This window comes from Prionailurus viverrinus, chromosome E3 (genome assembly GCF_022837055.1).
Source record: "Prionailurus viverrinus isolate Anna chromosome E3, UM_Priviv_1.0, whole genome shotgun sequence".
Classification (NCBI taxonomy): Eukaryota; Metazoa; Chordata; class Mammalia; order Carnivora; family Felidae; genus Prionailurus; species Prionailurus viverrinus.
Genome location: NC_062576.1, coordinates 40,230,918 through 40,255,707, shown reverse-complemented (window position 1 = coordinate 40,255,707; position 24,790 = coordinate 40,230,918). Strand labels below are relative to the sequence as shown.

At 63.3% G+C, this 24,790-nt stretch overlaps 1 protein-coding gene across 13 annotated transcripts in view; it reads left to right on the top strand.

Annotated features, from left to right (window-relative positions):
• The window catches only part of TSC2 (TSC complex subunit 2), a 35,041-nt gene that overhangs the window by 6,646 nt on the left and 3,605 nt on the right, over nucleotides 1–24,790 (top strand). For 2 of the 13 annotated variants that reach the window (XM_047838121.1, XM_047838118.1), the window contains exons 9-34: nucleotides 68–141; nucleotides 1,426–1,552; nucleotides 2,286–2,429; nucleotides 3,061–3,198; nucleotides 3,840–3,943; nucleotides 4,809–4,890; nucleotides 5,873–6,028; nucleotides 6,440–6,556; nucleotides 9,341–9,463; nucleotides 10,410–10,516; nucleotides 10,710–10,860; nucleotides 12,065–12,187; nucleotides 12,690–12,824; nucleotides 14,140–14,329; nucleotides 15,211–15,304; nucleotides 15,701–15,803; nucleotides 15,994–16,088; nucleotides 17,257–17,385; nucleotides 18,728–18,892; nucleotides 19,085–19,237; nucleotides 19,378–19,490; nucleotides 19,967–20,161; nucleotides 21,371–21,574; nucleotides 22,186–22,254; nucleotides 23,548–23,678; nucleotides 24,086–24,585. In XM_047838121.1, the coding sequence (XP_047694077.1) occupies nucleotides 68–141; nucleotides 1,426–1,552; nucleotides 2,286–2,429; nucleotides 3,061–3,198; nucleotides 3,840–3,943; nucleotides 4,809–4,890; nucleotides 5,873–6,028; nucleotides 6,440–6,556; nucleotides 9,341–9,463; nucleotides 10,410–10,516; nucleotides 10,710–10,860; nucleotides 12,065–12,187; nucleotides 12,690–12,824; nucleotides 14,140–14,329; nucleotides 15,211–15,304; nucleotides 15,701–15,803; nucleotides 15,994–16,088; nucleotides 17,257–17,385; nucleotides 18,728–18,892; nucleotides 19,085–19,237; nucleotides 19,378–19,490; nucleotides 19,967–20,161; nucleotides 21,371–21,574; nucleotides 22,186–22,254; nucleotides 23,548–23,678; nucleotides 24,086–24,585 (3,722 nt within the window). The remainder of the gene's footprint in view (nucleotides 1–67; nucleotides 142–1,425; nucleotides 1,553–2,285; nucleotides 2,430–3,060; nucleotides 3,199–3,839; nucleotides 3,944–4,808; nucleotides 4,891–5,872; nucleotides 6,029–6,439; nucleotides 6,557–9,340; nucleotides 9,464–10,409; nucleotides 10,517–10,709; nucleotides 10,861–12,064; nucleotides 12,188–12,689; nucleotides 12,825–14,139; nucleotides 14,330–15,210; nucleotides 15,305–15,700; nucleotides 15,804–15,993; nucleotides 16,089–17,256; nucleotides 17,386–18,727; nucleotides 18,893–19,084; nucleotides 19,238–19,377; nucleotides 19,491–19,966; nucleotides 20,162–21,370; nucleotides 21,575–22,185; nucleotides 22,255–23,547; nucleotides 23,679–24,085; nucleotides 24,586–24,790) is intronic. The other 11 variants (XM_047838131.1, XM_047838125.1, XM_047838130.1 and 8 more) reach the window with 6 other exon arrangements.

Below are 24,790 nucleotides of genomic sequence, written 5' to 3'. Positions count from 1 at the left end.
AGGCTGGCCCACGGGGCCCGGGACTCCTATCTGCCAGTCTCTAATGATGGTGTGCTGTGTTTCCCAGCTGATGCGTAATCTTCTGGGCACCCACCTGGGTCACAGTGCCATCTACAACATGTGCCGCATCATGGAGGACAGGCGAGTGTGGGCAGGGCCCTGGGGGGACCGGTGAGGGCGAGGCGGCTTGGTCCGCGGCCACAGAGCCGCCTTGGGGAGGCTGGCTGTGCTGGGTCCTGCCTAGCAGAGGCTCACAGGGAGCTTCCCTGTCCCTCTGGTGCCTGCTCCAGAAGCTTGCACTAAAGCCAGAGCTTATGTCTCCCGTGCCTGGTCCCTGTCCTCTCTTCTGCTGGAAAGTCAGAGCATCCAGAACTGAACCCGTATCTACCACCCCGCCTTCGGGCCTCCTCCGGGGAGGCTGCCTCACTGCTGATCCTGGTACAAGGCCCTTGCCCTCACCTCCCACAGCCAGGCTGTCACAGGTCTCTCCCCATCTAGGGCCTCCACCCCTCTGCCCCCCACTCTCCCCACTGGCGTCCTGTACCCTCTCATGACCTCTTGGAGTCCCTTCCTCCGCACAGCAACTCCATGCCCTCTTCCCAGCACCATGGGACTGTGGCACCATTTGCTCGGAGCCAGGGTGGCTCCCACTGCTCTGGGGATAAGAACGAAACGCCCCATCAAGGGTAGGGCCTGGGTGGCCTGCCTTGCTTCAGGCCGTGGGCCTCTCGCCTGTCCTTGATCTTCTCCCAGCCGCCCGAGGCCTCTGCACATGCCGCCGCCTCTTGCTGGCGTGACCTTGGCGGAGCTTCTGCATGTGTCTTGATGTAGCACGGTCCTTGGTTTCCTGACCGCCTGAGCCAGTTTTGTTCTTTTTTTTTTTTTTTTTAAATTTTTTTCAACATTTATTCATTTTTGAGAGACAGAGACCAGAGTGAGTGGAGGAGTAGTAGGTAGACACAGAATCTGAAGCAGGCTCCAGCACTGAGCTGTCAGCACAGAGCCCGATGCGGGGCTCAAACTCATGGACTTCGAGATCATGACCTGAGCTGATGTCGGATGCTTAACCGGCCGAGCCACCCAGGCGCCCCTGAGCCGGTTTCGTTCTATCCCGTGGCTTCCCCTCTTAGCTGTCATTTGAGCTAGAAACTTGGCATTTCCTTCTGCGGTTCTCTGGTCCGCACGTGTGCCTCTTACACCTTCGGCAGCCGGAGGCTGGGGACTTTCTCTCACCCTCGTGCCCTGGCGTCTGGCAGGTGTGGGGCGAATGCATCGCTTAGGACGTTGAATCTGGTTGTTGCTACTGGCCTGTGTTCCCTGCCCGCCACCTCTTTGCCAGCTTTGCTGCTGGCCCGTGAGAGCAGGGGCCTCGGGGAGGCCGCCTGGGCTCCGCTGACCTCTGCTCTCTCTGCGGAACGCTTTCAGAGCCTACATGGAAGACGCCCCGCTGCTGAGAGGGGCCGTGTTCTTTGTGGGCATGGCTCTCTGGGGGGCGCACCGACTCTACTCGCTCAAGAACTCCCCGACATCCGTGCTGCCGTCGTTTTATGAGGTACGGTGGTCTCTGTGTGCAGGGAGCAGGGTCGGGGACTCCACAGTCACAGGCCGGGCACAGGCCCATTCGAGGTGGGTCCTACTGCAGGGGCTGAGGTGCCGTTTGCAGCTTGGGGACGAGATTTAGGACCGTTGGAAGGTTTTATCTTCAAGCACACCGTGTATCTTACGAGCTTTATCTTCTGTAAATCAGCATCAGAACCGAGTAAGATTCCCCCTGGTTGGTGGTTTTATGTCGTCCGGCGCTAATCTCACTCTTGCTGTAGCACAAGGCCAGCGAAGTAGCTCGCTGCCACGGTGCTGACAGTGTTCAGAGCGCTTGCCGTGCACGTTGTCACACGGCCATCACACCATCCTCTTAGCCGCCGCGTCGTGTCCAGGCTCACGCTCCCTCTCCCGAGCTGCTCTTCCCGCCGTGCCTCTGCCTCCGCCTCCCGCGGCGTGGAAGGTGCGGTCCCTGCACAGTGCCTGTCCCGGGGTGGCTTTCACATTCTGCTAGGCTGGTGAGCCAGTGGCCCAGAATTTGTAGTTAATGGTCTGGCTGAGTCCAGCCCTTTGGAGCCGGTGTAGAAAATGCTTGCAGGCTCCTAAGATCCTCTTTCTGTGGCCGTGACAGAAGTGTGGGGACCGAGTCCCCCTAAAGCCTCCTAAGCTAGGTTTGGAGGGCCGTGTGAAGGGGGGCTCCCTATGCATGAGCAGGCAGAGGCTGACCGCCAGGTCTCTTGTTCCAGGCCATGACCTGTCCGAACGAGGTGGTGTCCTATGAAATCGTCCTGTCTGTCACCAGACTCATCAAGAAGTACCGGAGGGAGCTCCAGGCTGTGACGTGGGATATCCTCCTGGACATCATCGAACGTCTGCTGCAGCAGCTCCAGGTGAGGCGGCGGGATGGCCGGCGGCCCAGGGCGGACCGCGACCGGGCGCTGGCCGGCCACAGGGCCCTTCCCAGCTGGCTGTGGATCCTCGGGTGCGGCAGGCTCACCTCACCGGGGGACGGCCCCCTGTGCGTTTTGCTCCCCTCCCCCCAAGCCTGCTGAGGCCACGCTGATGGTTCTCAGCGGTGTCAGCTGGCCGCCCGCTGAGGATGGCTGGTTTTGCCAAAGCTGCTCCCTGGTTTGGAGCAGGAATATGCGGGCGAGCAAGGGGGCAGGCTGGTGTTGATCCAGACAGTAACACAGCAGATTCCCTTCATGGCCCGTAAGTGGCTCCCCAGAGCATTCAGCACACCGCCCGTGACTTTAGCGTAGCTTTGGAGGAAGCGTTGGCCACATCAGGAAGGGGCAATGCTGGCGGCACGGCAGCCGCAGAAGAGACGAGGCTGTGTCCGGTGTGGCCTTAGGGCTGGGTCTCCTGGGGGACTAGGGTGGGTGGTGTGCCGGCAGCCAGGCCGGCGGGCGGAGGACTGGAGCTCGGCAGCGACAGGACTCTCGTCCCTCAGGGCTTGGCTGCTGGGCCAGACCCGTGGAGCGGAAGTCACTTCTGTGTGACTGCACTTTGGCGTTTCAGAGCCTGGACAGCCCGGAGCTCAGAGCCATCGTCCATGACCTGCTGACCACAGTGGAGGAGCTGTGTGACCAGAATGAGTTCCACGGCTCACACGAGAGATACTTCGAGCTCGTCGAGAGATGTGCAGACCAGAGGCCGGTGAGACCTCTTCTCCCTCAACTGGGCGGGGCCTTGGTGCTTGGGCAGGAGGCTGGTTTAGGTCAGGCTTCTGGGGGAGAAGTGGGACCCCTCAGCTCTGGGGGCCGTGGCCCTGCGGGTCTGAAACCAGTTTCCTTGAGTTTGAGATAAAGGGCTAGCAGGCTCCTGCTTTTCTGGGGTCTGTGCTCCAGCAGGGAAGTTTGCTGGGGCATCAGCAAGCCGAGCGAGCGTGGGTCTGTTAGAGTCGGTGCTAGCCTAACCATCAGCTTCCTCCCACCTGTCTGGAGGAAGGTGCTGGCCGGCTCCAGGGACACCTGCTGCTTGGTGCGTCTGCCCCCGGGCCACAGGCTTTGTTGGCACCAGAAGCACACAGCCTGATGCCAAGGCTTTGATGTGGGTTTTTAAATGAATTTTCACTGCTGCCATTAGAGCCTTTGTCGTGTAGACTTCCCACCTTGGGGCTCTAAGTGGCTGGCGTCCCCGAGGAGATATGCCCCCCCCCCCAGGCCAGCAGCACGGGCCGTGTGTGTGTGTGTGTGTGTGTGTGTGTGTGTGTGTGTGTGTTGTGCCCGCCTGCGTGTAGGAAACCGTCCTCGAGGGCAGAGCGGCTCCTTAATGCCAGGTGTTTCTTATTTTGACAGGAGTCCTCCCTCCTAAACTTAATAACCTACAGGGCTCAGTCCATCCATCCGGCAAAGGACGGCTGGATTCACAACCTGCAGTTACTGATGGAGAGATTCTTCCGGTAGGGAGCCTTTGGAGGCCTGTGTCTGTGCTCTGGGCCCAGTCTGGCACATAGGGAGTCAGGGCTTTCCTTTTTCCCTTTTTTCTTTTTTTCACTTCTTAACGTTTATGAGAGAGCGCACGCATGCGCGCGAGTGTAAGTGGAGGGCAGAGAGAGAGAGACAGAACCCCAAGCTGGCTCCATGCTGTCAGCGCAAAGCCCGATACAGGGCTCCAGCTCACAAACCGTGAGGTCGTGACCTGAGCTGAAGTCAAGAGTCTGACGTTGAACTGACTGAACCACCCAGGCGCCCTCCTTTCTCAGTCTTGAAAGGACTAGTTCTCCCTGTGCAGGAAAAGGTTTGTTTTCCAGTAGGACAGAGTCCTCTGAGGCCCCTGCACTTCATTTCTTCCTGTCGAGTGGTTGTGTAAAAAGACACTCTCTCCAAGGGCTGAGCTCTCTGCCCCTTTGCCCAGTGTTGGGTCTACATGTCGAGAAGCTGGGCCCTGTGCAGGGTCTACCCTGCTGCAGAGGTGCGTGGTTCTGGGGGCTGGGGCCCAGGGGCAGCCCTCAGACTCAGGCTACAGGTGAGCTAGGGCCTGGTGGAGGCTGAGGCTGGCAGCCGTGCCTCCCCCCACCTCTAGCAGCTGTGTTCCCCCCACTGTGTCTAGCAGCCGTGTTCCCCCCCACCTACCTCTAGCAGCCGTGCTCCCCCGCCCCACCCACCTCTAGCAGCCGTGTTCCCCCCCATCGCCACCTCTAGCAGCCGTGCTCCCTCACCCCACCCACCTCTAGCAGCCGTGTTCCCCCCCATCGCCGCCTCTAGCAGCCGTGCTCCCCCACCCCCTGCCCACCACCACCTCTAGCCGCTGTGTCCTGCCCCCAGGAATGAATCCCGCAGTGCTGTGCGCATCAAGGTGCTCGACGTCTTGTCCTTTGTGCTGCTCATCAACAGGCAGTTCTATGAGGTACGAGTTCTGGTGGGGGGTGGGACACCGGGATCAGTGGGCTCGAGGTGCGTTTGTGAGCTGTGCGGGCACTGCGAGCCTCCCGGGTGTGCCCTGGACTGTGTAGCAGGCTTTCTTAAGTCCACGTTTGCCCCTTTGTTACTTCTTGTGTCCTTCTGTTGTCCGGAGCCCCCTGCCTGGCCTGTGTTGAGCCCAGAGACCAGTGAGGGGCCCTGACTCCATTCCCGCCCGCAGGGATCTTGCCCCAGTAGTCACCTAAAACACAAAGATTCTGGACACAGTCTTGCGTGAGGACGTTTTCTTTTTGCTTCGGTGTCACCCTCTCTAATCCCAGCTTGACCTCAGTGGTTCCAGGCCCTGCCTGTGTCTCCACTGCCAGTTTTTTCCCTCCGGCCTGTCATGTACTTGGTCTGTGGCCAGAGTCCATCTGTCCTTCAGAGACATCCGTGTGCCACTGCCCTTGTTCCCCTGCCTGTGTCCCCTTTCCTCCAGGAGGTGCACTTCAGGCTTTGCCCCTCTCCCTTAGCCAGCCTTCCTGCCATTGCCCGTGTTCCCAGCACCTGTCTGCCCTCTGCTACCCTCTTAGCTTTCCCTTTGTCTGCATCTTTGTCCCTTGGAACCCAGTTCAGTGCTGCCTTTTCCAGGAAGGTCCTCTGGGTTCTCTGCTCCCTCATGTCAGGGTCGGTCTTGTCCTGCTCTCTGTTGCTGTGGTGCTTTGTACCTACGGCCCTGAAAGCTCTTGTGGCCGGTTATTGCGGACTCAGTGATGTCCGCAGGAACGAGGTCTTCCTACCCCAGTGCTCGCACGCAGGGGGCCCTCCTCCTAGGAGTGTTCTGAACCGTGACGGTGAATGTCAGGAGTAGCCAGGACGCTCACTGCTGCATCACACCTGGGCCTGGGCCTGGCCACGCAGAGCATCCGTCAGGTGCCGCCACGCCTCTGCCGCACGTGGCTCACATGTGCCCACTTGTGCCGCCACAGGAGGAGCTGATCAGCTCGGTGGTCATCTCTCAGCTCTCCCACATCCCGGAGGACAAAGACCCCCAAGTCCGGAAACTGGCCACCCAGTTGCTGGTGGACCTGGCCGAAGGCTGTCACACCCACCACTTCAACAGCCTGCTGGACATTGTGGAGAAGGTGAGAGCCCCTCCGGCGGGTACCTGGGCCGCCAGAGGGACCCCTCTTTGTGGCAAAGCCCTGCAGGCGGCAGTAGGCTCTGGGCTCTCTGCCCCCATTCTCCGCAGGGCGATCGGTGCGCCTTGCAGGCAGGGCTCCTCCCACGGCAGGGACGGGCAGCGCTGGAGACCTGGCCGGGCCTGCAGCTGGGGCTCCTGGGGGGGGCGGCCGGGAAGCAGGCTTTGGCCCAGTACTGCTGCACAGTCGGCGCGTTTTTCTTTTAATGCTGAAATACGTTGCAGTTTCTGAACGGTCGGTCCCTCAGGTGTGTGAAATGCAGCTTTTGAGAAACAGGAGAAAGTATCAGGTCTGATGGTTGCTGCCGGAGGGAGGCCTGAACCGCGAAGGTGAGCACACGTGTTCTCTCTAAAGGTGATGGCCCGCTCCCTTTCCGCACCCCCTGAGCTGGAGGAAAGAGATGTGGTGGCATATTCAGCCTCCTTAGAGGATGTGAAGACTGCCGTCTTGGGGCTCCTGGTGATCCTTCAGGTGGGCCTCTGCTCTTCTGGGAGGTTGCGGCGGCCAGCTGCCTGTCGGGATGCGTCTCCTGGGACCCCGGGCACCCCCTGGGGGCCGCAGAGGGCAAACTGGCAGTGACCCAGACCCCTCCGGTCGTGGGGTGCGGGGCTCCCGAGAGCTGTGGGGAGGGGTGGACAGGGTCGGCCAGAGCAGTCTGTGCAGAGATGCCCCTGAGTCAGTGCCGGGACTGTCCCCTCAGCTCTCAACCGCAGGCCCGCCATCGACGCTGGCCCCGTGGGCGCTGGGGTTCTTTGAACAGCTTTGTTGAGATGTAAGTCATAAACCACGTAACTCATCCGCTTAAAGTGTGAGGTTTGGTGGCGTTTTCAGTATCTTCAGAGTTGTGTGGGCATCGCTACGGTTTTAGAACATCCTCGTTCCCCAGAAGGAACTCCGCACCCGTTAGCCACCCCCCACCTCACCTCAGCACCCCTGCCCCTGGCAGCCTCTGTCTGGTTCGCTTTCTGTCCTGTGGGTCTGCCTGTTCTGGACATTTCGCAGAAACGGAATCCCACACCACGAGCTCCTGTGGCTCCTCCCCGTGGCGGCAGGCGTCCGTGCCTGCTCCTCTCACGTCCACGGCTCGTAGTCACGTGCCGGTGTGCCTTGCCTGCGTCGTCTTTGTCGCTCGATAGACACGGTTTCTTTCCACCTTTTGAGTCTCGTGAATCACCCTGCTGTGAACACTCCTGTACGAGTTGCTGTGTGGACATAGGTTTTCGTCTCTCTGGGGCTCCCACCTAGCAGAGGAGTCCTGGGTCAGACGGTAACTCTGTGCTTCGTTTGAGGAGCCGCCGGCCTGCCTTCCTCTGGGCTCGCTCCATTAGACCTTCCCGGGAGCGGGTGTGAGGTTCCGCTTCCTCCACATCCTCGCCGGCACTCCTCTTCGGCTTTTCGAGTGTAGCCGTGCGCGTGCTTGGGAAGTGCCACCTTGTTGTGGCTTGACCTGCTTTCCCCTGATGCCTGTGACGAGCGGCCTTTCATGTGCCGATCGGTCACCGGTGTCACTTTGGGCACAAGCGTGTGCGCGTCTTCTGCTCGCTGTTCAACTGGGTCTTTGCCTTTTCGTTGAATCGCGAGAGCACTTGGCATGCTGGGAACAGGAGTGGGTTGCCAGCTAGAGGGTCGGCACGTACTCTTTCCCTCAGTTGTAGCAGCATGTCCTCGCCCTCCTGTGGCATGGCCGTCCCCCCGTGTCCCTGAGGGTCGCTGGGGCCGTGGCCTCTCCCCTTCGTGCCCCAGACAACCTCCGCTTGGGCTCTGCCGTCCGTCTCAAAGCACCACAGTGTGTCTTGAGGTTACTTGCCGGTGTCGGTATTCCGTGAAGCAGAGTGTTCGAGTCAGTTGCCTCAGAAACTTGCAGTTCATGAGCTGTTCAAGGGCGTGGCAGTTTCCCATAGCGCTTACCCGTGACGACGCTCTGGTGTGCGAGCGTGAACTGGGGGAGGAAAGCCGGGCAGCCCATCCCCGGTGCCCCTTCGCGGGGGCCCAGCTCTCTTGACCGCCGTGACGTGTGAGGGAGCATGCTGGGCTGAGGGGCCTGTGGCCTGAGCGCCCCCAGGTCCCTGCCGCAGAGACGTGAGAGAGGCCATCTGTTACCCTCACCTGGGACCCCAGCCCTGGAGACCTGAGGGTGGGGCCACAGAGCCAAGCTCTTCCCTAGTTGTGGCAAAGTCTGGGGCCAGGCCGTTTTTGTTTTCTTTTTATGTAATTAAAAAGTCATCCATGGGGCGCTTGGGCAGCTCCATCGGTTAAGCGTCCGACTTCGGCTCAGGTCATGATCTCATGGCTTGTGACTTCGGGCCCCGTGTCAGGCTCTGTGCTGACAGCTCAGAGCCTGGAGCCTGCTTTGGATTCTGTGTCCGTCTCTTACTCTGCCCCTTCCCCGCTTATGCTCTGTATTTCTCTCTCTCTTAAGAATGAACGGTAAAAAACAGCTTGATAAGTCATTTATGCATTCACTTAAGCAGTGTACACACAGCAGAGAGTTAGATTGTCTCTTTTTCCTGCAGAACGGGCAGGCAGCCGTCCCGTCCTCTTCTGTCCTCTCTGGACCGGCCCCTGTGTTGTCAGCGTTGTGTCCGGCTCCCTCCCTCCCCCCACCTTGTTTTGTTAATGAGTTGTCTTTAAAAAGAATAGCAGTGACACGTGTTTTAAGCCCTCGCTGTTCTCTTCAAGAGTACCACGGACCACAGAGGGGTCCCTGCTGCCCCTGGGCGGCCCATGCCACCCCAAAGCCCCCCACACCAAAGTCTCACCTGGCCTCTCCCAGGCTCACCTATCAGGGAGGTGGGGCAGGAAGGGGGCTACAGTGGGATGACAGCCCGGTGGCCGGTGAGTGGGCCCCCTTACCCTCCTCGAGCACCCCGGGGCCTCACGCCTGGTCTGTCCACTTTCCTGGTGGCAGAGAGAACGTGCTTCCAGCCCACGGGGGTCTTGTCACCCATGTTGCCGAGTGGTGGGCCATTGGACAGATTTTCCTGATCTATTAGGAGAGTTCCCATTGAGGGCCTGAACGTGTCGTTGTTCCTGATTTTTTCCCCATAACTGAGAGTATGCACATGTGGAGTGTCCATGGGACGAAGTCCCTGGACTGGAATTAGTGGCTTGAAGAGTCTGTGCCTTCCAGGGAATGGCAGACCCCTCCCAGTTACTTGGGGAGGGCTTGTCCTGGTTCCTGGGCACGAGGGTGCTGGCCGCATGGCTGCGTTTGAGCCTGCTGCCTTCCGAGCGAGCGGCGTGCTCTCTCTGCAGACCAAGCTGTACGCCTTGCCTGCCAGCCACGCGGTGCGTGTGTACGAGACCCTCGTCAGCCACCTGCAGCTCCACTACAAGCACGGCTATACCCTGCCCATCGCCAGTAGCATCCGGCTGCAGGTAGGAGGGCCAGCCGGCTGTCGGTGGCCGTAGTGGAGCAAGCTGCGCCTCAGGGCTGCCCACGGTCCCTTCCTGGGGACCTGCTGGTGACATCAGGGACCTCACTCTGGGGAGGTGGCAGGTGGTCCCAGGAGGGGACTTTGGCGGACTGTTCCATCCTTAGCACCAGCTGTGGCTGCAGCCTCCCCAGTAGCTGCTGCCCCTCCCTTTGCCTGCGGTGCGTGTGCCTCTGCGTGTGCAAGTCTGAGCCCTCCCGTGGCCTCAGGTGTGGGCAGAGAAAGGGGACTGCACTGTCTTTCAGGGTGGCGCGCAGCCACAGCCTGGTCTCTGCTGGGGCTGTGGAGTCTCTGGGGGCGGGGCGGGGGGGGGACTGGGCGGGGCTGTAGGGCGCAGGGGCGGGGCTACGGGTTGGGCTAGGTGGAGGGGCGGGGCCAGGTGTGGAGGGTCGCTGCTGCTGAGAGAGCTGGCAGGACTGACTGCTCTGAGGGCACCGCTGAGCAGAGGCCTCTGGGACAGAAACGCTGGTCCCTTCCAGAGCATCCACGTGTCAGGCAGCCCCCTGTCATTTGGGCAGCCCAGTTAAGTGACCTGTTGTTCATCGGAGGAAGTGACAGCACCCGAGCAGGGTTCTGGTTTTTTGGCACCCTGGGCTGCGTGGTGCTGCCCAGCCGGCGTGTGAGATGCCCTTTCCCTCTGTCTCTGGGGCGGGCCCCGCTGTACCTGGCATGAGGCCACGGTGTTGTCCCTGCCGTGGGGAGGGCGCACCTCCGCGGGCTCTGAGGGAGAAGGCAGGGACGCCCGCGTCTCGGCCCCGGTGCCTCTTTGTGCACAGTGGAGTTGGGGCGCGTTGGCTGTTAGCGGGAACGGCCCTTTCTGAGAGGTGCCTGGGTGCGAGTGGACGGCTGGCGTTGTCCCTGCCTTGTTGGACCTTGCTTTCTCTCTGCAGGCCTTTGACTTCCTGCTGCTGCTGAGGGCGGACTCCCTGCACCGCCTCGGCCTGCCCAGCAAGGACGGGGCTGTGAGGTTCAGCCCCTACTGCGTCTGCGACTCCACGTGCGTGTCAGCCCTGCTTCTCCAGTTCCGGGCCGTGGCGTCCACCGCCGTCTGCCCTGGGGTGGCCCTGGGTCTGTGCGAGTGTCCAGAGCCGTCCTGACGACAGCGTGGGGTGGGGCCGGGGGCCAGCACCTGTCCTGACCCCGTGGATTGGGGGCTTCGGCCTCAGGGCTCCTGCCACTTGTCTCCACAGGGAGCCAGAGAGAGGCTCTGAGAAGAAGGCCGGCGGCCCCCTGTCGCCTCCCACCGGGCCGTCCGGCCCAGCACCTGCCGGTCCCGCTGTGCGGCTTGGCTCCCTGCCCTACTCCCTGCTCTTCCGGGTCCTGCTGCAGTGCTTAAAGCAGGTGGGGTGGCTGGTTCCTCAGCTGAGCCAGGGCACACCGAGCGGTGGTTGGTGCCGCCCATGGGGCATGGTGCCTGTCTCTGTAGCGGCGACCTTGGTAGGTTCACCCCAAGGTCACAGCGGGGAGCATCCTCCGCGCGCAGCCATCACCCGGGGCTGGGCACAGAACCGAGGAGACCTTCCTGCCTCTGGGCGATGGTTGTGGTATGATGTGGGGGCGGGTAGGCAGATAGCCGGGATCGCGGGACTGGTGTGCCTCAGAAGGAGACTCGGGTGCACTGAGCCCCGGTTGGGGGCACTTGGAGGGGCAGGTGAGAGGTTCCAGTGGCAGGAGTAAGCTGAGCCTGCAGGCAGGGTAGGTGCAGTTCTGGCGGCAGGAGGCAAAGCCGGGGCCGTGACACGGAAGGGGAGGGGCAGAGGCCTATTCCCATACAGGGTCCGGGGAGAGGTGATGTGGCTAGCAATGTGGCACAGCGGGGCTGGGAAGCCTGCGGGGGCTTCGGTGAGCCCTCGAAGGCCACGGGCAGGAAAGCGGCTTCCCTGGGGCGCTGGGCGTTGGCACTAATGGCTGCCGTCGGATACTTCCTGTGAGAGTCTCGAGGCCTCCGAGTCACAGGTGGGATCTGGGGAGCGGCTCTCTGGTTTGGTGGCCACTGAGCTTACGGGTGGTGGCCTCTGGAAGTTGCGGGGGGGGGGGGGCTACGACCATGTTTTCCCGTTGCCGTGTGCCCAGGTGGATTTGGATCCTAGAGTGTGTGTGGGGGCTTGTAGATTGTTCAGGAATGCTTGCCGCCTTCTCTTTGAGCTAGTACACGAGCTTTTTCCTTGCTGCATGTTCACTGTGCTCCGGGTGGACGTCAGTCAGCATGCCGTGGGCGCCGTGCCCTGGACGGGCAGCCTGTGGGTCACTGTGGGTACACGGGGAGGGGGTCAGGTGTGGGGAGTCCCAGGGCCGGCTCAGAGGGGAGAGACGGTAGGGGCCGTGCACCGGGCCTCCCACTCAGCCTGGCCTCGGGAGGGCGGCCGCCGTCATGCCGGGGTGAACTTTCTCGGAGGGGCACGTGCTTCTCGGGCTGCGGGCACAGAGGGCGTCCAGAGGTCACGCAGCTCAGACTGCCCAGCTCAGACTGCGCTTCGGGCCCTGAGACGCGTCTTCTGTCTGCAGGGCCCAGACGGTCCCCGCTGAACGGCCCTTTTTCCTGCAGGAGACGGACTGGAAGGTGCTGAAGCTTGTTCTCGGCAAGCTGCCCGAGTCCCTGCGCTTCAAGGTCCTCATCTTCACGTCCCCGTGCAGCGTCGACCAGCTGTCTTCCGCCCTCTGCTCCATGGTAACGTCACCACCCACATCGGGGCTGCAGCCGGTGCCTTCCTCCCAAGGACCGTGAGGCCCCGGGAGGTCAACCGTGGAAGCCCGAGAGGGCGGTCTCCCCCAGAGACAGACCCCTGTGTGCAGCGCACATCGCGTGTGGGGCCCTGTCCTTTCCCAGCTCAGGGGCCGGAAAATCGGAGGCCTCACTGAAGGGCTCGTGAGCCAGATGTGGTATTTTGAGTCCTTCTGCCGTCTTCCTCACCCCTCACCGGGGCTCCTGTGACACGCTCATCCCCTCTCCGACTGTCCGTAGCGCACCAGCGTGGGCGCCCCCTGCTGCACACTTCTGGGAAAAGGCAGACTCTTGGCCAGAAAAGGAAGTGGGAGAGCCCCCACCCCCTGGGCTCACGAGCCCTCCTCGCACCGGACCTGCATTCTCACGGGCTCCCCCGCACCCTCGGCCCCCTAGCGGTCTGCCTGGCTCTCCGCCCGGGCCTCACATGGGGGGCCTTGGTCTTTAGCTTTCAGGTCCCAGAACTCTGGAGCGGCTCCGAGGCACCCCGGAAGGTTTCTCCAGGACCGACCTGCACCTGGCTGTGGTTCCTGTGCTGACGGCGTTAATCTCTTACCATAACTATTTGGACAAAGCCAGACAGGTACCGGGTGGGGGAGGGACAGGTGAGCTCATGGTGGCGGCATTGGAAAGCCTGGGTCCCAGGATGTTTGCTCTAGCCGCACGGCCCGGGCGTTTTTCTCATGATCCGGGTGGCTGCTCAGCCGGGAGCTGGCCTTGCTTCCCCCGTGGCCGCCGGACCCCTGCTGGCGCGGCGCTCCTGCGTTCCCTTCCGGGTGGTGTGGGCTTAATGCGGTGTCGACTGTCGACCCCACGTGCAGCAGCATTTTTTCTCTCTGCGGAGCCCCGCCTGCTTGTCCCGCCCTGGCTTCAGGACAAGCGCTGAGCCACTTGGCAGAGCTGGACCTGTTTTGAGAGGCCAGGCAACAGGGTCCGGGACGCCTGACTTCTGTCTGCCTCCACGTCTGTCGTCAGGTGCAGAAGCACACGGCAGTGCTCCTCCCCTTTGTTCCCCACTGCTGGGCACAAGGCCCGTGCTGCCATCACATTGGCTATCTCGGTTAAAGTCCCGATGCTTCGCGGTCACTCTGCCTTCGTTGACGAGGGAACCGAAGTCTTAGGTCGGGTGGTCCGCTCACGGCGACAGCTGGCAAGGAGTGGGGCCTCGACTAGCCTCGGGCCGCTCTGAGCCCGCATTCCTGGTCGTGGCAAGGTCGGGAGCTCACGCTCCCCGTCCCCTCCCTCCCTCCCTGACTGCACCGTCTCCTATGTGGCTCGGCCTAGTTCGTCCTGGCTGTGCCCCGTTGGGCAGCAGGCCATGCCGGGGTGAAGGTTTCCCGAGAACCCTTGAAGCCCAGGGTGTTCCTGGCGGATGGGGCTGGCTTCAGGAAATTGAAGTCCTCCACGGGGCCCCGAGCTACCGGGTGGTTTGGCCTGAGGCTGTGGCTTGAGCGGGAGCTGCCTCCTGCTGGGTACTGGCTTCCCGGAGCTGTGTGGGCCTCTGCCCGTCTTGCTGCGTCGGGCGGAACCTCCCCCGTAATAAGGTTCCGTGACCGGGGGGCTAACGGGCCCAGCGTGTCCCAGCTCCGGGGTTGGCTGAGGAGCCGGGGCGGGGAGCGTCGCCTGCCGGCGTTGGCCGGTCGGAGGTGCCAGGAAAGGCCTGACCAGAGCTGCCCTGCTGTCCCTTCGCCTCGGGTGGGTCCACCTCCTGGCCCTGTGCTGCTTATGTGCTTAAGGACCTGGGATGAGGCGCTTCACCTTCCTAAGCCTTGGTCTCCCCCTCTGTAGAACATTCTGGAGTGGGGTGAGGGGAGAGAAGCCTGTGTGTGGGCAGGGGCAGGGGTGCGGAGGGCCGGCCTGTGGCGGGCTGGGTCTGAGGCCCCCGTGCTGCCCCGCAGCGGGAGATGGTGTACTGCCTGGAGCAAGGCCTGATCTACCGCTGTGCCAGCCAGTGTGTGGTGGCCCTGGCCGTGTGCAGCGTCGAAATGCCCGACATCATCATCAAGGCGCTGCCTGTCTTGGTCGTGAAGCTCACACACATTTCGGCCACAGCCAGCATGGCCATTCCACTCCTCGAATTCCTGTCAAGTAAGCATCCGCCTGCATGCTTGTTGTTGTGTGGGGGGGGGGGCGGGGTGGGGAGGGCGGGGGGGCGGTGGACTCTTGGGTTTGGGGCTGCAGTGTACCCAGAATAACCTGTGTTGACTTCTCTGAGCTCATTTTGCTATCTCTCTTGGGACATAGGTTAGTGCGCGGTCTCCATGGAGCACCTGGGCTGTGCCATGCTCTGTTGCCTCAGGGCCTTTGCACTTCCTACCCCCGAGCCTTAACTGCTTTCCTTCCTGGCCTTCGAGTGGCTGGCTCCATTCTCATCCTCTGTCTTAGCTTAAATGGCATTGAAGCCTCTGTGTTGTCTGACATGGGTCCCTGCACTTGGCCTGGCTCTCGGCGTCCTCTTTATTCCCCTCAGGGCACACACCCTACGTGTGAGCTCTGCCGAGGGGCTTTGCTGATTCGCCTCTCAGACTGTGACTTCCAGGAGCTCGGGCTGCCTCACTCATCCCTTCGTTCCCAGTACTCTAGCGCTTGTCTGGCCCTCAGCAGGGTGGGGGACGGGAGCAGAGCAGGCCACCAGCACTTCTGTAAAGGGCCACATGTTGGCCTTTGCTGTGCCTTCTTTTGGTTCGTAGCTTTTAAAAACATAAAAGCCGTTTTTAGTTCACAGGTCATGCAGACGCAGGCCGCTGGCTGGCTTTGGCCCGGGGACCGTGGGTTTCTGGCCCTTGGAATAGAAAGCTGAGGGTCGAGGGAAGGTCACGCTCAAGGAGGCTGCGAGCTTCACTCCTTTGCAGCCCTCTTCAGTCAGGGTGGCCGCGCCGGCTTTTGGAAGTAGCACAGGACCCTGGGGACACCGGGTGTGGGCCTGCCTTGGCCCAGGCCCCCTCACCGGCCGTGTCCCTGTCCCGCAGCTCTGGCCAGGCTGCCTCACCTCTACAGGAACTTTGCCGCTGAGCAGTACGCGAGTGTGTTTGCCATCTCCCTGCCGTACACCAACCCCTCCAAGTAAGTGCCGGTCACGTCCCTCCCTGTGACCTGGGCCAGCCCGCAGCCCCTTGGAGCAGACAGCGTGTTAGTCTTTTTTTAGAAAAAAGTATTTTAAGAGACAGTACGTGCCAGGGAGCAGGGGAGGGGCAGAGAGAGAGGAAGAGAGAGAATCCCAAGCAGGCTCCACGCTGCCAGTGTAGACCGATGCGGGGCTCGAACTCGCGAACTGCGAGATGACGACCTGAACTGAAATCAAGAGTCGGACGCTTAACCGACTGAGCCACCCAGGTGCCCCTGCGTGTTGGTCTCAGTCCTAGGACGGGCCTGTGGCCTCTGGGCCCCCCTTCTGTGCTCGGCTTGGCATATCAGCCTTGGGGGCCTGGACCAGGCCAAACCGCTTGTCTTCCTCCTCAGGTTTAATCAGTACATCGTGTGCCTGGCCCATCACGTCATAGCCATGTGGTTCATTAGATGTCGTCTGCCTTTTCGGAAGGATTTTGTTCCTTATATCACTAAGGTAGGCCGGAGGAGCTCAAACTCCTTGCAGGGTGGGACCTGCTTTGCTCCTGGCTGCAGTGGGGTGACGGTCAGGGGAGAGGGAGGTGGGCGTCGTCGGGTGCTGTGCTCACTGTGTCCCAGGCCTGCGGAGGGAGGAGACATGGCGGTCAGTCCCCCCGGCCTGCAGCTCAGCTCTGTTCCACTGCCAGGGCCTACGCTCCAATGTCCTCCTGTCTTTTGATGACACCCCGGAGAAGGACAGCTTCAGAGCGCGGAGCACCAGTCTCAACGAGAGGCCCAAGAGGTGCGGGCCTGCGGAGGGTGCGCCCAGTGTCTGTGGAGGGCACGGGCCGGGGTGGGTTGGCGAGCGTGGCCTGTGTGACCGGCACGGTGGGGTCTGGGCTGACCTGTTGCCGCTGGGCTGTCTAGCGGAAAGGGAACGTGGCCGAGGGGATGCCCCGTGCGGGCCGTACTGGGCCCCAGGGGTCCCGGCGTCAGGTAGGGCAGGGCCTGCGATGGTGCTAACGCCCGCATCTAGCTGCAGCGGCCGGCGCCGTGGCCTGCAGCCAGTCCCGGCCACGGAGCACCGAGGGCAGACTTGCCGACGGGATCAGGGTGCCAGCCATAGGGCGTCTGGGTGGCCCGGCTCCACCCAGTGAGCTGAGGGCTGCAACAGGGCAGCTGTGGCTCCCGGGAAGCCGAGTACCTGGGCCCGGGTGAGGAGGAGCTCCAGGGCCCTGTAGTCAGCTCGGCCTCGGGCCGCGGTCCCCCTTCCCCCTGAGCTTGCTGTCCAGCCTGCTGCCAGTCAGGGGACACGCTCCCCTGTCCCGTCACAGCCGCTTTTGCCAAAGCCGAGAGCCGTGCTAGGCTTTGTCTCGTCTGCACCTCACCGGAACGGCGACTCCTCTTTCTGCCCCCGCCTTCTGCCCCAGCTTTTCAGTTCTCCCCTGGGGGGGGGCGGGGGGGGGGAGTACGGCATTTTCCAGAATGACCAGGTCATCGTGACTTAAAGTTAAAAGCTGGCTTCTTAAGCCCGGGTCGCTGGGGGCCCGGGACCTCGAACTAAGAACCGGCCTCTTTGAGTGGTGACCTTTGGGGCCTCAGCGCTCCCTGCTCCCCGAGCTGGGTGGTGCCGGCCGCAGGGCCGAGGTGGGGGGGACGCCTGGTCAGCGCAGCCTGGAATCTGCCGTGCGGAGCACTCCATACACGTTTAATTTGCACTAATGTTCTTTGTTTTGGTACCGTGACTTTTTCTCAGTTATGTTTACAAGATGTATTTTCATGCGTTTTTGTTTTCTGTTTCTTCCCCCTGCTAACTGGCCTCTGGCATGGTTTTTTGTTCATCTCACCCGCGGGCTGTCCATCCTGACCCCGTGGCCTGTGACCTTTCCTCCTCATCCCTCCAATGGCTTGCTCTCCCCTCCCGGGAGCTGGGCTCTCTGGGGCTTGGGCCTTCCTTCCTCACCTGGTAGTTTGAGGATAGCCAGACCCCCCAAACAAGGCTTGAATAACTCCCCACCCGTGAGAGAATTCCAGGAGAGCTCTGCAGCCGACGCCTTCCGGTGCCGCAGCATCAGTGTGTCTGAACATGTGGTCCGCAGGTAGTGGGCTTCTTCGGGTGGGGGGCTCAGACCCTGCAGCTTGGCCCGTGCGGCGGCACTGCAGGCGGGAGCGCCCGGGTGGCGGTGCATGGGGCGCTTGCATGACCTCGTCGCCTGGCCGGAGCTGGAGGAGCAGGAGACAGAGGCCCTTCCTGCCCAGCCCAGCCCTCGGTCCCAGGGAGCCTGGTGGTGAGGGGTGGGAAGGTTGCATTCTGTCCCCGAGCCTCGTCCCAGCACGGGCTGGCTGCAGGCCTCCTCTGGAGGCTGGCCTGGGAGCCCAAAGCAGGGAGGGCGTAGCTCTGAGGAAGCCAGGCACCCGGTGGCAGCTGCCCACAGGCCTGTCCCCGGAGGCGAGGGGGCCTCTGCGTATGAAAGCAGTGCCCACGGGGGACAGGAGGGAGCATGCTCCTGGGATTGGCTTTCGTATCCTCTCAGGTGGACTTTGTTCTTGAGCTTTCTCTTAGTAAAGGTCCGCTTTCTGGGGCGGCTGAAAGGGCGCGGGGGCTTTGAGTGGGGCAGCGGGGGTGGGGGCCGGGCTGGTGAGGTCAGAACCCTTGAGGGGCGTGGCCTCGCTCACCTCTCCCTGCTGTGTCTGAGTGCGGGTGTGGGCCCCTGGGGGTCGCTGCTCCCGCCAGGCGCCGGCGGCCGCGCTAGGCTGCGCTGAGCTGCGGGATGGGGGTGGTCTCCTCCCCAGGAAGCCCCTTCGGGCCCAGGAGACCCACTTCCTAGGAGCCTGGCTTGGGCTCCAGCCTCAGGCTGGCCTCTGCTGAGTGTGGTTTGGGGGGCTGGGGGTGGGGCAGCGAGGCTCTCCGCTCTTTTCTAGCACAGTCTCTATCACAAGCAGAACGTGGCAGAGGGGCTTTGAAAAATTGGCATCAGAATTAAGCCCACATAAGCCCTTTCTGGTCACGGGGTACGTGCGGAGCTGGGGCGGCCTGAGTTCAGGGTGAAGAGCTGCACACGAAGCCCAGACCCTCCCCGTCATCGGGAGGTGGCCCCGTGGGCAGAATGCAATCTTTGTGTGTGTGTGTGTGTGTGTGTGTGTGTGTGTGTGTGGTCTTCGTGTCTCTGCATGACTAAAGGGCTCTGCCACAAAGCCGTCCCCTAACTCCTGCGCTTCGGTGAGGGGATGTCGGTCTCTCGTGTCTCCCGTGAGGCCTTGCCCTCCTCTCTCTGGGAGGATGTGTCAGCGCGGTCTGCCGAGCCGTGGCTCCACTGGCCGTGCGCCCTGGTGGGGCGTTTGTGGGCGCGGCCCCCCAGCAAATGCATGCCTCCAGCTCTGGCCCCTGGGGGGAGAGGAGGGGCCGGTCGGCACCTGACCTCGCTGGGCCCCTCCCTTCAGCAGGATCCAGACGTCCCTCACGAGTGCCAGCTTGGGGTCTGCGGACGAGAACTCAATGGCCCAGGCTGACGACAACTTGAAAAATCTCCACCTGGAGCTCACGGAGACTTGTCTGGACATGATGGCCAGATACGTGTTCTCCAACTTCACGGCGGTCCCCAAGAGGTACAGGCTGGGAGGGAGGCACAGCACCGCGCTCTCTCCTTCTGTGACTGTAATGGGTCAAAGTGGCGGTGGCGGGTGAGTCGTGCAGGGCTCCTTCCTGCAGGCGGCCCTCAGTCGGAGGCGCCTCTGGAACCACGATGCCTGTCCAGAGCCCACTGGGCAAGGTGTTGGCCGATGCCCCTCTGCTTTCAGGTCCCCTGTAGGGGAGTTCCTCTTGGCTGGTGGCAGGACCAAGACCTGGCTGGTTGGAAACAAGCTCGTCACCGTGACGACGAGCGTGGGGACCGGGACCCGGTCACTGCTGGGCTTGGACTCAGGAGAGCTGCGGGGCAGCCCAGAGCTGAGGTGACCGCACCTTCCGGCCCCTACCTATCGGGCCGTGACCCTGGCGGTCCCGAGCCCAGGCTGGGGTGGCTCGGTTGCACGCCAGCCTGGAGCCTGTGAGACATCTCGGTCACGCTCGGCACGGACCCTTCCGTCCTCAGCTCTGACCCCAGTGCGCATGTGAGGCAGACAAAGGAGGCGCCTGCCAAGTTGGAGTCCCAGGCTGGGCAGCAGGTGTGCCGTGGGGCCCGGGACCGCGTCCGCTCCATGTCTGGTGAGCCTGTGCCCCTCCCTGCCTCCTCGGGGCCTCTGTGGGTGCACGCACTGGCGAACACTGCCGAGATGTTGTTTCCGCGAGCCCTCGTCACGGGGGGTGTGGCAGGCGGTGTGCCTTTTGCACAACTCTGGCCCGCGGGCCCTTGTCGCCGAGGGTCCGTTTCTCATGGCTTGTGTTTCCTGTGAACCCTCGGCAGTCCTTGTCCTCAGCTCAGCTCACCCCTGGAGCTTTCTTTTGCTGCAGCCAGAACGAGCCACGGTCCAACGGTGGGGGCAGGTGGGGCAGGTGCTGGGGCCCCTTCCTACTGCCCTGGGCCCACCGAGGTGGACACCCAGAGAGGGCTGAGCTGCCTCTGGTTGCTGGCCCGGGGCTCCGTGGCCAGCAGGGCCCTGGGCGGAACAACCAGTTCTGAGCCGGTGGCTCTGCGTCGGGCAGGTGGGGGTCACCAGCCCTCCGGTCCTCCCCTTCCTCAGGGGGCCACGGCCTTCGTGTTGGTGCCTTGGACGCTCCCGCCACCCACTGCCCAGGCGCACAGACCACACCGGCCAGCACGTCTGAGAGGGCCTCGGCTGCCGCCCAGCTCCCGGCGCAGGAGAAGACGAGCCTGGCGGCCTACGTACCCCTGCTGACCCAGGGCTGGGCGGAGATCTTGGTCCGGAGGCCCACGGGTACTGACGGGTCTGCCCTCGGCACGCCTGGGCCTCGGTCAGCACACACAGTGGCCGCGGGACCATTAGGCATGAGGGTCTTAGGTACACAGGAGGGGCAGGCAGGCTGGGCCGAGGGAGCTTCTGCTCCGTGGCGCCCACATGGTGAGCGGTGAGGGGGATCCACAGGGCTGAGTGGGGAGGGCCTGCGCTAGTCCGCTCGGGCCTCCCTGACAGAGTGCCCCGGAGCGGGCAGCTTCAGCAACAGAAAGGTATTTCCTCCTGCTCCCGGGGGGCTGTAAGTCCCAGATGAGGGTGCCAACCGGGCTGGGTCCTCTTGAGGCCTCTCTTCCCGGGGTGCACACGCGTGTGTCTTCCCTCGTGTTCTTGCGTGGTCGTCCCTCTGTGCGGGTGTGTGTCCCCTGGTAAGGACTCTGTGGATTAGGGACCACCCGGGAGATTCGGTTTTCCCCTTACCGCGGTGCTTTCCGAGGTGCTGGAGGTGAGGACTTCCACACAGGCATTTTGCGGCACACGATTCAGCCTGTAACGGGTATTTGGGGTTAAAGGAAGCCAAGGCCTGGGGCCTGGGGTCCGCTTAGGGCACAGCGTGGCGAGTGGTGACTGGGGAGGACAAGGCGCCCGGTCCTGGGGAGCCTCCTGGGCAGTAAGGCTGTGGGCCCTGGCTCCTCTTGGGGAGCCGGCACGGGGGAGGCCAGAGACTGGATGAGAAGGCCCAGGAAGGGCCGGAGGAGGTGGGTCAGGTTTGAGGGAGATGCTCTCAATGTGAGGACGCTCGGCGTGGAGGGCCGCGTCAAAGCGTTGGCCCGTGGGCCTTGTGGGGAGAGGGAGCCCAGAAAGCCCCCGGCTCTGCCCCATCCAAGCTTTTCGGTGATGTCTGTTCTTTGCGGTGCCTCTGCCGGGCCTGACGTGGGTGTGAGAGCTGACCTGGGGCGGAGAGTGGTAGGAGCTGAGGCCCTCCTGTGCGTCCGTGAGGCGGGCGACCACCGGACGGGAGCTACTCCTGACCTGGGGGTCTGGCGGTGTGGGGGTGGAGCGTCGGGGCCAGCCAGGGGCCTGCCTTTGCTAGAGCCTTCCCCCACTTCCCCATCGCTCCCTGGTTGAGCACAGGGAGCTCTGCCCACCCCCGGGCATGTGCCCTTGGGGGTGGGGATGGCCGGTGGTGGTGTCGGGCCCGCGGCCTGAGGGGTGCTGCCTGCCCCTCCGCAGGGAACACCAGCTGGCTGATGAGCCTGGAGAACCCCCTCAGCCCCTTCTCCTCGGACATCAACAACATGCCCCTGCAGGAGCTGTCCAACGCCCTCATGGCCGCCGAACGCTTCAAGGAGCGTCGTGACACGGCCCTGTACAAGTCACTTTCGGTGCCGGCGGCCGGCTCCGCCAAGCCCCCTCCGCCCCCACGTTCTAACACAGGTGGGTACCCGTCCCGCCCGACCTGGCCGTGCTGTCTGGAGGCAGCGTCGCTCCCCTGCGCCGCGGGTCGCGCCCACAGTGGGGGTCCCGGAGCTTTCCTTGCCGCCGCCACAGCCTGACGTGGGAGCAGGGCCCATTCCCACTAAAGGGACCCTCTTCCCGAGGCGCGCGGTAGCCGTGCGGGGGCGGGCACGGCAGAGCCCCCGCAAAGCCTTTGCCCTGCGCTCTCCTCGGAGTGCCCGTGGCCGGGGCTCTAGGCGGTAGCCGCGCTTCTGCTCGGGTGTGGGTGTGGATGCGCCGAGCACACAGTCTGCACCTGCCTGCGCTCGTGCCCGTGCCCAGCCTGCTGCTGCGGAGCTTCCGGGCCACCGTCTGGCCTTCCCTGTGGCCGCAGATGGCGCTTAGCGGCCCGGGACCTGTGTTGGCGAGGAGGAGGGCCGCGCTCCCCTTCCAGACGTCGGCTCCGGCAGCTTGGGGAGCCGGGCGCCGCTGGCCCCTCCGCTCTCTCTCTCCAGGCCCGGGCTCTGTGCGGGACTAGTGGTGCCTTTCCTCTGCTCGACTGTGCATAGTCTCCCCTTCTGCTGACTGGCCGCGCGCGGTTTCCCTTGCAGTGGCCTCTTTCTCCTCCCTGTACCAGACCAGTTGCCAAGGAGAGCTGCACAGGAGCATTTCCTGGGCAGGTACTCGTGTGTCTCTTTAAGGGAAGCGGTGTTTGCTCCAGAGCGCCGCTCTGCCTCGTAGATGCTGTTCTCATCGCCCCTCATCCGCTCATCCCTCCGTGGTCCTGCCAGAGCCGCTCCGTGCCCTCTGGGAGAAGGGCCCCGACTCGCATGAGGACGTCTGTGCAGAATGCCTGCGCTTTGCTGGCGGACCCCCTCTGCTGCATGCCCTTCGTGGCTGAGCTCTGTCTCCACGTCGGGCAGGCCCTTACAGCCACATCTTCAGGCCTCAGGAGGTGACCTTGGGCAGCTAAGCCACAGATGCTGGCAGGGGACAGTTCTTTGGGGCGAGTCTGGCCCTGGGGCTCAGCCCCACTGACTTTTCCCGGGCTTCTGGTGGTCCGATTGGCTTTGCGAACCCACAAATTGGGCTGTGTCTGCCTCTCCTTCGTGGGCTGGCCAGAGGCCCTACAGACCAGCCTTTGGCCCGTTGTTCCCAGGCCCTGGCAGGGGCGGGCTCTGACCTGCATGGCCCTTGGGCACACCTGGGTGCCCACATGTGGACAGGAGCCAGTTAGGAAAGGGCAGCGTGCAGACGGGCTCCGGCAGGCGGCTGACAGGCCGTGCGCGTGTGGCGGCCGCGGGCTGCGCTAACCCCCGGTTGCTTCCCCCTCCCCCGCCCCTGCCCTCACATCGGCACAGGAAATGCTGCTTCAGGGCATCGTACCCTCCTTAGCATTCCTCAGCTCGGGGTTGGCTTGGGCTCCGATAGTGCGCCTCGGCTTTCCAGAACGGGCTTCCGAGTCTGTGTGTGCGCACGGGTGTTTCTCCATCAGGCTTCTCCTCAGGTCCCATCACAGAGGGACTCTGGCCTCTCGTCCCGGTTCCTGGGGGCCGGTGTGGGCGCGCCACTCCTTCTGAGCTGGGACCCCGTCTTAGGCGGGGGCTCCTCCCTCATGGGCTCTTGGGCTCGGGTCCCGCCCCCGGCCATTTCCCTTGCTGGAGCAGCAGCGGCGGGTGCTGTGGATCCTGGGCTGGGGATTCCAGGAGCCGGATGCCCCCCACCTCCCTACGTCCGGGAGCCTGTGTTGGAGACTCCCCGTGTCAGGGGTCACATCCAGGCCCCTGAGGGCGCCCTTCTCCAGCTGACTTGATGGGGTGTGGGCAGCTTAGAGCCACAGGCAAGGAAGGCCTTAGGTGAGGCTCTGTTGGGGGGCCGCTGTGCTCTCTTGCCGGGGAGAGGCTGGTACCTCAGGCCACGTGAGCTCCTGGGGGCCGGGCCAGCACCTAGTAGCCTCATCTGTGTCCTCCCAGACTCCGCGGTGGTTCTGGAGGAGGGAAGTCCCAGCGAGACTGATTTGCCAGGCGAGCCCACTGAGCTGGAGGACTTTGAGGCCACCCTGGGCCCAGAGAGGCGCTGTCGGCGCCCTGAAGCCTACAGTAGAGTGAGTACTAGGCGGGGGAGGGCGCTGTGGGAAGAGGGGTGGGGCCTCCGCTCCAGGCTTTGTGGCTCCGGCTGGCTTGCTGTGAACTCACACGAGGTTTTTCTTCCTCTTTTGTTATCTAAGAACTGACTAGCTGTCCTTCCAAGTCCCTTCTGTGTGGATGGCCCGGGGCTTCCCGGTGGTCCCCGCAGGGCTAGTGGCTCATCGTCGGCATCCTGTGGCCCTGCTGCTCAGCACGGGCAGGACTCGTCCTAGGGGAGGGGGCGGGGCCGTGGCCATCCGCTTGCTGCCGAGTGGCTCCTCTGGCCCTGGCTGGGGGCAGGTGGGGCTTCATCGCCCCGAGTAGGCCCCTGGGAGGGTTCACTGGTGTCTTCCAACGAAGGCTCTCTGGACTCATTCCTTTCCAGTCGTCTTCCAGCTCCAGCCAAGAGGAGAAGTCTTTCGCCGCAGAGGAGGTGGCTGCCGGAGGGCTCCCCATCGGGCGGGCCGTGTCTGCCGAGGGAGCCCGGCCCTCTGCGGGGCTCTCCTTCCAGCCCGCCCAGCCCCTCAGCAAGTCTAGCTCCTCGCCGGAGCTGCAGACCCTGCAGGATACACTCGGGGACCCTGGGGACAAGGCCGACGTTGGCCGGCTGAGCCCCGAGGCCAAGGCCCGCTCACAGTCCGGGACTCTGGACGGGGCAGGTGCCACCTGGTCAACCCCAGGTGAAGAGAGTCAGGGCCGGGGCCCTGCGAGGCCCGAGGGTCCCTTGCCTTCTGGCTGTCCCCGTTCCCCCGGTGGCCTGCGTCCCAGAGGCTACACCATTTCGGATTCAGCCCCGTCACGCAGAGGCAAGAGGGTAGAGCGGGACGCCTTCAAGAGCAGAGCTGGGGCCTCCAATACTGAGAAGGTGCCGGGCATCAACCCCAGGTGAGCCTTGCCCTTTCGGGCTGGAGCTGCCGGACAGTCCCCATGGGGTCACGGTGCCTGAGTGGCCCCCGGCCGAACAGACTGGGCTACAGGTCGTGTAGTCTGTGCCCCGTGGCCGGTGGGAGCCAGACAAGAGGGCAGTTCCTTCGGCGATGGGGCGGAGGTCCGCTTCTTTGTGCCTGGGTCGGCGGTGCCAGCAGTGACC